Here is an 11,698-nt window from a genome sequence, read left to right on the forward strand (position 1 = left end):
GATGACCAGAAACACACTGAATGCACAGGCACTGATATTCTAAACAAGAAAATATATTTAATATGCAAGTTTAATTCTAGAAATATTTTATTAGTCAGAAACATCTTTCAATGCAGCAAACTCAGGATTGTCCCTTTAAAATGTGATAAGTGAATTTGAGAAGGGACAGTAAGAGTTTTCTTTAACTGGCCCTGCTGGCGACCATGGTTATCATGTTTAGTGTTTTCCCTAGCTTGTTAGTGCATGGAGCGGCACCATGCCTCAGTAGTCTAGCACCATCTTGCCTTAATCAGCACCATGCTGCCCTGAGATTAAACAAGCCTTTTTCAGTAATTAATTCTAAAATTGCCTTTATAAAACACCAAAAAAGGTATTATTAATGAATTAATTAAAATACCTTTTATATCTTTTGCCATTCATTTATTAAAGCAAACACATAAATTACATTAATGTTTATTTCAATTAATTTTTGTCTATTTTTAATGAAATACAAGTGCCCCGAAAATGGTGAAAATGCCCCCAAAGTGTTTAGTATACCATGCCGTGCCAAATTTCTAAAGAAATCACTAATGTTAATTTTCAACCCACTTTTAGCTATGTCCTCTTTCACTGTTGATTTTCATTTTGTGTCGTGCGCTATTCCACAATGTCGTTTTAAAATACATAATATTCAATGGTGGGATTTTCGTTTTCTATTATGTACTTGATAACTGTAAATTTCGTTGTGAGCCATGCACCATGTCACTTTGTGGTTTTTGTTTTGTACCACACATATTTCACTTTCGGATTTCGTTTTGTACCATACAGATTTCACTTTTTGATTTCCGTTTTATATCGTGCACTATTTCGGTGTGAGGTCGTATTAAACACTACATTATTTCACTATCAGTCATTCCATTTGTAGCAGATTCCTTTTCACTGCGGGATATGTCCAGTTTCAATGAACGCCATCAGCTTTATGGTCTCCAGTTCTGTGAAGCTGAATTCCTTGGCCAGGACGTTATTGGTCAACTTACAGAGCAGGTATCCGTCGATTCCTTCTTTCCTGAACGAATCCACGTGTCTGTCTAACCTCAGACTCTTCATCTTGACTGCCAGTTCACCTATCGTTAACTCGTGGGCCTTTTTCTCTGCTGTAACCACGGCACCCACAGCACTCTGTCTTGACATACTGGCTACGTACGGAGCTACCACAGCTCTTTCTATGGCATTGACGTACGCATTCACACTTCTGTTGCAAGCTTTCTCTGGAGACGCACGCTCGGGTTGCTGAACTGGGTCACGTTCGGGAAGCGGTGGGGAGGCTTTGCTAGCACGAAGACCATCATCATTTTGCGGAAACGGGGACGGAAGTGGACGCGGTTCCTGGGATCTAAACATGAAACCTTCCAGATTACGTTTGTGTGGTAAACGGAATTGGCTATCTTGCAGTGTTGGGCGATTCGTAGACTGGGTTGTCTCCCCTGTAATGCTGGTTTCGCCTGGCTGCTGACTTTCATCTGTGCGGTCATAGTCTGGTGAGGGTACACGCGGGGCGGGTGGTATTGGTCTCTGGACAATAGTTCTGGGTGGTAGTCCAGGTACACGATCTTTCTGTGGTGGACAACTCCCTGATGGAGTTGTCTTCCTTGCGCCAGTCGTCTTGGCATGTGGATGGGTTTCTTCTGCTGCTACTTGCAATGTGGAGTACTCTCCCGTCATCTTGAAAAATCTCTCCGGTTCAAGCAGCTCGTACACATTCTCCGATTTCGATTCGTCAATATCGGCCTGTTTGTACATGGCAATATCTGAAATAAAGATTTCATTACGAAATGTGCAGTGCTCTTACAAACAAACAAAACAAGGATGTTTATGTTGCTACTACACCAGTAATTGTTTGTTTTTGAAATCTACGAATATTACGTGGTGTAAACGGGGGTTTGGTGTCTCAAGTCGAATAATGTGATAACATAAAACCCGCCTCGGTGGTGTCGTGGTTAAGCCATATGACGTAAGGTTGGAAGGTACTGGGTTCGCAGCCCGTTTCCGGCTCCCACCCAGAGCGAGTTGTAACGACTCACTGGGTAGGTATAAGGTACCGACTACTCTCTCACTAACAACTAACTCACTGTCCTGGACAGACAGCCCGGATATATGAGGTGTGTACCCAGGACAGCATGCTTGGATCTTAATTGGATATAATCACAAAAATAAGTAGAAATTAAATTAATGAAATAAAATGACGATAAGGCTCGTAAGTAAGTTAGCAATACTCACTTTCGTTGCCAGTCTTCCTGTCGTATATCATTTGCCTCGCAGCATCCTCGATGCCACAGACGAAGTCTCGAAACTGTTCGTAAGTCTGATCCTTTATCCCGACCACCGTGGACACCAACACTTTCTGTAGGTACAGTGGAACCAGTATAGTGTGCAACTCGAGTACTCCTACACGAAGAAGAGGACGAAACGCATGTTTGTAACTGGTATAATAAAATTATTTGATTGGATCGCAAAGACCGCTGTTCATTGTAAGTAATTATTTCAGTTGAAGCATAATGTGGCGTTTTATATGTATATGCACTTGTATACAAAAGTTATATTTTAATATTATGTGTCAACGTGACCTGTGTCCCCACCCCCACCCTACTCTCAATTTGAACTATTTTGACTTGTCTTCGGTATGATATTAACAATGTTATCCATGTGATTTTTGTCTGGCAAGGGATATAGTAAGTGTGGAAATGAACTAAACAATGCTGTTAGAACCACCGTAAAAACAGATTGTAAACAAACTGAACTACAATATCGGACGACTGATTGCACAGCATAGTCTCAGATAACCTCTAATCTCATGAGAGAGAGAGAGAGAGAGAGAGAGAGAGAGAGAGAGAGAGAGAGAGAGAGAGAGAGAGAGAGAGAGAGAGAGAGAGAGAGGAGGGGGACAGGCAAAAACATCGCAATTCACAAATTACACTGTAAACAATTGTTAGCAAGCTACAAGCTATGTGTGGCATTCTTACTGGGGGGAGAGGGGTATCTAAAATAAAACTGTTGTATACATTTCATTTTACTGTACATTAGTGAACATACTGAACACACACGGCACTTTCGAAATGGTGAGTGTTTCCAATGTGATGCAGAAAACCGGTTTTCCACGAACTGTCTATGGTCCAAGTTTCTTTTCTGTTTTTTATGATCGTGCTAGCAAGAAAATTTAACATACACTGAATATCAAACGTATGATTTGTAATGTCACCGACATGAATATGCAGTAACCTGTAAGTTGAGTCTGCTCGTTAAAGGGTCATTCCTGATCACCATATACATTTTAGCGATTGTAATTACACATCAAATATATGATTCTACATAAAATATCAGTGGCTGTATATTAAACACGTTTTTAATCGTTCTAATATTTGTACTAGGTTAAATTTCATCTTATTTCCTAAAATATTGGGTTTTTTTCGTACGTACGAAATTATTTGAAGAATAAATTCTGTTTTGGCTTCTTACAAATATTAAGACGACCAGAAACACATTGAATATACAGACACTGATATTCTAAACAAGAAAATATATTTAATATCTAAGTTTAATCGTAGAAATATTTTATTAGTCGGAAACATCTTACAATGCAGTAAACTCGGGAATGTCCCTTTAATCTATACATGCTACATATTCGTAACATATCTATATATCGGCTGACTCGAATGAAAGGATCGCCTGAGAAGTCTGAATATACAGTTGTATTAAATTTCGAAACGGAAGGAGGGCATGCAATTTGAGAAACGCACTATTGTCTATTGGATGTCAAAGGTTTGTTAATTGTGACATGTAGCCTTAGGAGGAAGCCCGCTATATATTTTTTATTAACAGAAAATTAGCTTTTATATGCACCTTCCTACAGACAGGACAGCACGTACCACAGCGTTTGATATATTAATTTTGCTAGAGAGTATGTACCTAATACCAACTAAACGCGAAATAGATCGATTTCCCTTGTGAGATGCAGGAATTTCGTTCTACAAGGCAACAATAATAATTAATAATTGTTAATAATAATAATAATAAATTCATATATACATTTTCAATAACAGGGGAGACAACCGAAACAATGAATTGTCCCACACAGCAACAGGAATAACAAACCTTCTTGAATAGTGTTGGCAATGAGGTATGTTTCATCGTAAACTTTCGAAACCGTCAGTTTTCCAAATGACTTAACACTGGCCTGCGTGTTACCAACGTCGAACCTGTAGTTCTCTGAACAAGCAAACTCCAACTGTACGGGTAGTGCATGGGTCCTCACGATCTCACCCAAATTCTGGCCACGAACATCTGCTTTAAAGTAAATATTCTTAATCAATGATGTAGAATGAAAAAAAATGTTTTATTTAACGACGTACTCAATACATTTTATTTACAGTTATATGGCGTCAAACATATGGTTATATACAACACAGATAATGAGAGAGGAAACCCGCTGTCGCCACTCGATAGGCTACACATTTCGATTAGCAGCAAGGGATCCTTTATATGCACCATCCCACAGACAGGGCATTTGATATACCAGTCGTGGTGCACTGGCTGGAATGAGAAATAGCCCAATGGGACCACCGACGGAGATCGATCCCAGACCCACCGCGTGTCAAACGATCGCTGTACCACTGGGCTACGTCCCGCCCTCAATGACGTAGAATGCTACTACGTGTTATGTCTGTATATGTATCCATCCCACTCCATCCCCCGTCTCTCTCTCTCTCTCTCTCTCTCTCTCTCTCTCTCTCTCTCTCTCTCTCTCTCTCTCTCTCTCTCTCTCGTGTTTTTAATATGTAAAATATCAACTTCGTCTAGTTAATCGGTTCACATAATTTCCACATTGCAAAATACTCGTGACAAATCCTCTATCCTCTAAAGATGTATACACACACACACACACACACACACACACACACACACACACACACACACACACACACACAGATATATATATATATATATAGATAAGATGGAATTGAAATCAGTATTAAAAAAAAGCCTCTAAAAACTTAATAAAATAAGAGGAACCTTTCTTCTTTCGTGTGTAGACTCGGAACTTTAACGGATAGTCCAGTGGAATCGTTATATTCCGCCCAGCGCCATCTATGGTCACCGCTCGTTTTTGTTTACAAGCGCAATGGATTCTCATGACCTGTTGATTTAAAATAAATAAATACATATCATATTGTGTTATTCACGACATGTAGAAATGTGTAGAATAAACATATGAAAACAATTGCCCGTCTCGTTTCCTCCTCCCCCCCCCCCCCCCCTGCGCGTGCTGTAACCTCACCGTGGTGCAGGGGTGTAACATTCCCTTTGAGAATGGCCAATACAGCACAAATTGAAACTTTGAGTAAAAGTCAGTATCTATCTGTGATATTTGTATTTTTGCACAGTTCTTTACACTGTTTTTATTTAAATCTTGAATTTTTGGATTGATGTTTATCATCACATTATTTGTTGTCATTACCATAGTTTGACACCCAATAGCCGATGTGTTTTTCGTGCTGGGGTGTCGTTAAACATTCATTCATTATTTTCCTTTCCATCATCGCCTCCCTCACGTTTTCCTTCCCAGACACACGTCAAACATATTGTCTGATTTGATTGAAAACAATAATCTTATAATTTGTAATATTTCGTCATAATCATCATCGACATCATTATTATCATCATCATCATCTGCATCATCATCATCATACACCATGCAATATAATTATATTGTGTCCAACTTTATTATCATCATATTAATTATTATACACATTGTACCATCATGTTCTCAGACTGTACTATCATACGACTCTGACATTCATTCTTGTGAAGTGTGTGTGTGTGTGTGTATAGTCTAGCACCATCTTACCTCAATCAACGCCATGCTGCCCTGAGATTAAACAAGCCTTTTTCAGTAAAAGTTTTTTTCTAAAATTGCCTTTATAAAACACCCAAAAAGGTATTATTAATTAATAAAATATGCCTTTTATATCTTTTACCATTCATTTATTAAAACAAGCACACAAATTACATTGTTTATTTATTTATTTATTTTTGTTGTATTTTTAATGAAAAACAAGTGCCCCGAAAATGGTGAAAATGCTCCTAAAGTTTTTGGTCTACCATGCCTTGCCCTAATTTCTAGGGAAATCACTAATATATATATAGTGTTATGTAAGGCGGTGAACATACTTCCCAACATATTCATTGTATATGCTCTGAAGATTATTTTACTTACGATATTGATGTTTTAACAAATATCATAGCGCTCGCTAGTTTCTCGTGTCGTTGAACGCACACTGTAACACACTGAACTTCAGTAGTTTAATGCAATTACTATTCATGCATGCGCACTAGTATTACTGGGGTACACGGTCGTCCATCTTGGGATGTATTTTGTAAAGTAGTTTTTCCTAATTAAAAAGCAATGGTTGAACTGGTTGAACACTTCCGTTATCATTCAACACTCCTCACCTGTCCAATCCCGAAAGTGTCTAACTCGACGCCTCCGTCAAAGCCCTGAGTGACGATAGCCAACCTGGGCAGATTGTTCTGGTGTTGTTCGTAGAACTCCCTCATAGTCAAGTTAGACCCGTCGTCGTGGAACCACACGTTCGGTATGCGGGATGACATCTGGGAAGCAATTAGGCAGGATATTTGGTTAAAGGTACATATTCTAGCAGTGGTAGAATGTACCAACAACAACAACACAAACAATGAAAAAAAAAAAAAAAAAAAAAACAAACCCAACTAATAATACTAATAATAACAATACTACGACTACGACGACGACGACTACGACGACGACTACGACGACTACTACGACTGCGACTACGACTACGACTACTACTACTACTAACAATACTAATGCTACTACGACTAGTAATAATAACAACAGTACTAATACTAATAATAACACTAATACTAATAACAACAACAATAATAATAATAACAATAATAATAATAATAATAATATGTTATAACTTATAAATGAACAAAATAACAAAGCATCACATGCCATCAGATATAAGAAAAACTGTGTATTTACGACACATTACTTAATGACCTATTGGTCGTGTGTATTTACGACACATTACTTAACGACCTATTGGTCGTGTGTATTTACGACACATTACTTATCGACCTGTTGGTCGTGTGTATTTACGACACATTACTTAACGATCTATTGGTCGTGTGTATTTACGACACATTACTTAACGACCTATTGGTCGTGTGTATTTACGACACATTACTTAACGATCTATTGGTCGTGTGTATTTACGACACATTACCTATCGACCTGTTGGTCGTGTGAAATTTCGAATCGACCGTTTATAACTTTCATCTAGAGTCATTTTCACCTATAAAATAAATATTACACCCGAGCCACAGCAGCGACAGTTTTGTTTGCTTTGGAAAACTGGCCAAGGTGTACCCAACTTTGATAGAGCAGTCAATACAACCAATCCTGCTATTGGTGATAAATGACAGTGTTTGTTGCAAAAACAGCAACAACAAAACAAAACACGAAAAAAAAAAAAATCCCCATTTCTCCTCGGCAGTAAATGTAAACACATTATGTGCGGAAACTATGGATACAGTAATGCCGGTTTTTCGTATTTTGTATGAAATAAATTGAAAATAAATGTATATAATAAGAAAACCGAAAATATGTCCCTTAATTAATTGTGTTGAGTGTACGTTGTACGAAGCGACAAACAAAATTACCTTTCTTAGCGATAACACCCGCATTTATCATAACTGTAATGTCTGTATTTTCTAAATGATGTTACCACATATATTAGGTTTAAGCAAAACAGGAACTTTCATATAGTAGTAATATACTTGTGCTTACCGTACTGCCCACAGTGTTGTTTTGTTATTGTTGTACACGACAGTGGTCGGTTGAGGGGTGTCGAGATCGTTAACTTCCTGGTTGTTTAAAATAGCACACCAAACCACCAGGTACGTCTGCGCTGAATGAGGCGATTATATATATATATAAACAACACACTTGACTACCATGTTATATTACGAACAAGGTCAAAACAGAAGCGTGAGCAGAGGGTGTTGTTTTGAGCGGTTGTTTTTCGTGGGGGGGGGGGGGGGGGGGGGGGGGGGGGTGTCTTTTTTGAGGGGGGGGGGGGTAGAAACCCGTTGATTGAGCATTTTTTTCCTTTTTAAGTATTGCAATCAGATTGTTAACTTCCTGGATATATAATAGCGCACCAAAACACTAGATACGCGACAGACAAATAGACATATAATTTATTTAAGTTTCACCTTGATGCGCGGTCCTATTCCAGTGGGCCCACAGGACTATTTTTCGTTCTAACCAGTGCACCACGACTGGTATATCAAAGACCGTGGTATGCAGGGCCGTAGCTAGGATGTTTTGTTGGGGGGGGGGGGGGGCAACTGAGTAGTTAATAGTCTAAAACTCCTCAAAGAGTTAAGAAGATAATTTTCTTTAAGTTTCTAGAATGCTTTCCGGATTTTTTTCGGGGGAGGGGGGCAACTGCCACCCTTGCCCCACCCACCCCCGCTAGTTACGGCCCTGATATCTGGTATCCTGTAAGAGGGATGGTACACATAAAATATACCTCGCTACTAATACTAACTTTAGCGGGTTTCCTCTCTAAATAATAATAATGTACAAATTACCAAATGTCTGACATCCAATAGCCCATCATTAATAAATCAATGCGTTCTTGTGGTGTCGTAAAACAAAACACACTTTAACTTCCTTTTTAAAACAAACACCAGACACGTTACAGACAGACAGACACATATTTTATTATATCCTCACCGTATGCACACAATAACAGAATGCAATATAACATATACCTAGGACATTAATTAAAGGGACATACCTTAGTTTCAACCCGTGAAAATTAACGCTACGAATTTTACAAAGGTAGTCCGTTGGGTGACAATCGATTTTAGGGACTGGCGAGTATAGTACCAGTTGAACTACAGATCTGGCAGCTGAAGAAGACATAGAGCATGCTCTATATATTTATACAGCGTCAGACTCGGCTTCTGTGGCTTTCGGCCGGGTCTTTCTAGGAATAGAGCTGACAACGTATTGAAGGTACTGCGTGTATTTTTAAATCTGGAAGTCGTAGGCTTATTGTACTGGACTGGATACATCATAATTATCTAGTAGAACTACTATTTGATCATTGTTATTCAATGTTATGTTGAAAAGGAATCATATTTAATTAGCTTACATTATTATGGGACAAAATCAAAATTGTCCATTACTACAGGGCTTATTCCAAAGGTCAGTTAATCGATTGTCGTTATCCATATTGTTTTACGTTTAAGCGATTTCCATGAAATAAGAACAGACTATGGCGTTTGTCTGCCGGACTAGACCAGATCTAAAGTGATATCAAGGCTTATATGACATAACCGTCAAAATAGTACTGTAATAAAAAATAAGTACATGTTTTTATGTAAATTATAAATTTATTCATCATGAAGTCACATGTCAATTCATCGGTTTCCTTTTGAAGCAAACAGACTATATACAGTGAGCATATGATTATTACTCTAGTTTTGATTTTGGCTGTGCAGTTAAATTAAAATGTGATAATTGGAGGTCTAGTTGAATTTGAGATGGGCCAGTAAGATGTTTCTTCAACTGGCCCTGCTGGCGACCATGGTTGTCATGTTAATTTTCAACCCACTTTGAACCATGTTCTCTTTCACTGTTCGATTTTCGTTTTGTGTCGTGCGCTATTCCACAATAGTGTTGTCGTTTTAAAATACATAATATTCAATGGTGGGATTTTCGTTTTCTATCATGTACTTGATAACTGTAAATTTTGTTGTGAGCCATGCACCATGCCACTTTGTGGTTTTTGTTTTGTACCACACATATTTCACTTTCGGATTTCGTTTTGTACCATACAGATTTCACATTTTGATTTCCGTTTTGTATCATGCGCTATTTCGGTTTGAGGTCGTATTAAACACTACATTATTTCACTATCAGTCATTCCATTTGTAGCAGATTCTTTTTCACTGCGGGATATGCCCAGTTTCAATGAACGCCATCAACTTTATGATCTCCAGTTCTGTGAAGCTGAATTCCTTGGCCAGGATATTTTTGGTCAACTTACAGAGCAGGTATCCGTCGATTCCTTCTTTCCTGAACGAATCCACGTGTCTGTCTAGCCGCAGACGCTTCATCTTGATTCCCAGTTCACCTATAGTTAACTCCTGGGCCTTTTTCTCCTCTGTACCCATGACATCTTGACTTGACATACTGGCTACGTACGGAGCTACCACAGCTCTTTCTATGGCATTGACGTACGCATTCACACTTCTGTTGCAAGCTTTCTCTGGAGACGCACGCTCGGGCTGCTGAACTGGGTCACGTTCGGGAAGCGGTGGGGTGGCTTTGCTACCACGATGACCATCATCATTTTGTGGAACCGGGGAGGGAAGTGGACGCGGTTGCTTAGGTCTAAACATGAAACCTTCCAGATTACTTTTGTGTGGTAAAATGAATTGGCTACCTCGCTGTTTAGGGCGATTCGTGGACTGGGTTGTCTCCCCTGTGATGCTGGTTTCGCCTGGCTGCTGTATTTGTTCTGTTCGGTTATAGTCTGGTGAGGGTATACGCGGGACTGGTGGAACTTTTCTCCGGGCAATAGTTCTGGGTGGTAATACCGGTACACGATCTTTCTGTGGTGGACAACTCGCTGATTGAGTTGTCTTCCTTGCGCCAGTCGTCTTGGCACGTGAATGGGTTTCTTCTGCTGCGACTTGCAATGTCGAGTATTCTCCTGTCATCTTGAAAAATCTCTCCGGTTCAAGCAGCTCGTACACATTCTCCGATTTCGATTCGTCTATATCGGCCTGGTTGTACATGGCAATATCTGAAATAAATATTTCATTACGAAATGCGCAGTGCTCTTACAAACAAACAAAACAAAACAAGGACGCTTATGTTGCAAACACACCAGTAATTTTTTTTGTTTTAATCTACGAATATTATGTGTTCTAAAAAAATAAGCAGAAACAAACAAAAAGAAATGTTTTATGTAATGACGCACTCAACACATTTTATTTACGGTTATATAGCGTCAGACACATGGTTAAGGACCACACATTTTGAGAGGAAACCCGCTGCCGCCACTTCATGGGCTACTCTTTCCGATTAGCAGCAAGGGATCTTTTATTTGCGCTTACCACAGGCAGGACAGTACAAACCATGGCCTTTGTTGAACCTTTTATGGATCACTTGTCGGTGCAAATGGTTTACACCTACCCATTGAGCCTTGCGGAGCACTCACTCAGGGTTTGGAGTCGGTATCTGGATTACAAATCCCATGCCTCGACTAGGATCCGAACCCAGTACCTACCAGCCTATTGACCAATGGCCTAACCACGACGCCACCGAAGCCGGTAAACAAACAAAAATACTCTCTCTTGTAAACAATTAACGTGTACGTCACAGAACAATACCATTCTTTGGTCGGTGTGGGTTTAGTGTCGGTTGTTTTAAGTCGAATAGTGTGATAACATAAAACGCGCCTCGGTGGTGTCGTGGTTAAGCCATATGACGTAAGGATGGTAGGTACTGGGTTCGTAGCGAGTTGTAACGACTCAACGGGTAGGTGTAATACCACCACACCAACGTCTCTATAACTAACTACTAAAAACTAACTCA

At 39.3% G+C, this 11,698-nt stretch overlaps 2 protein-coding genes across 3 annotated transcripts in view; both read right to left on the minus strand.

Annotated features, from left to right (window-relative positions):
- Positions 1-441: 441 nt before the first annotated feature.
- LOC121386781 lies at positions 442-6,765 on the minus strand. Its single transcript, XM_041517796.1, has 5 exons — positions 6,487-6,765; positions 5,047-5,170; positions 4,129-4,317; positions 2,257-2,424; positions 442-1,787 (listed from the first exon to the last, which is right to left on the minus strand). The coding sequence occupies exons 1-5, from the start codon at positions 6,643-6,645 to the stop codon at positions 916-918; spliced, it is 1,512 nt and encodes a 503-aa protein (XP_041373730.1). The 5' UTR covers positions 6,646-6,765; the 3' UTR covers positions 442-915.
- A 2,766-nt stretch (positions 6,766-9,531) lies between these two features.
- Positions 9,532-11,698, minus strand: part of LOC121386648 — a 22,562-nt gene continuing 20,395 nt past the window's right edge. For both annotated transcript variants that reach the window (XM_041517625.1, XM_041517624.1), the window contains exon 6: positions 9,532-10,904. In XM_041517625.1, coding sequence (XP_041373559.1) covers positions 10,042-10,896 — 855 coding nt within the window. In that variant the 5' untranslated portion in view covers positions 10,897-10,904 and the 3' untranslated portion in view covers positions 9,532-10,041. The remainder of the gene's footprint in view (positions 10,905-11,698) is intronic.

This window comes from Gigantopelta aegis, chromosome 12 (genome assembly GCF_016097555.1).
Source record: "Gigantopelta aegis isolate Gae_Host chromosome 12, Gae_host_genome, whole genome shotgun sequence".
Lineage (NCBI taxonomy): Eukaryota > Metazoa > Mollusca > Gastropoda > Neomphalida > Peltospiridae > Gigantopelta > Gigantopelta aegis.

What these genes read in the sequence shown, in the direction of transcription:
- LOC121386781 (XM_041517796.1), bottom strand. Translation starts at nt 6,645, where the DNA reads ATGTCATCCCGCATACCGAACGTGTGGTTCCACGACGACGGGTCTAAC. An exon ending in ACACTTTCGGGATTGGACAG is followed by an intron (nt 5,171 to 6,486) that starts GTGAGGAGTGTT and finishes TTAAATCAACAG; the next exon opens with GTCATGAGAATCCATTGCGC. An exon ending in CAGGAAGACTGGCAACGAAA is followed by an intron (nt 1,788 to 2,256) that starts GTGAGTATTGCT and finishes TCTTTATTTCAG; the next exon opens with ATATTGCCATGTACAAACAG.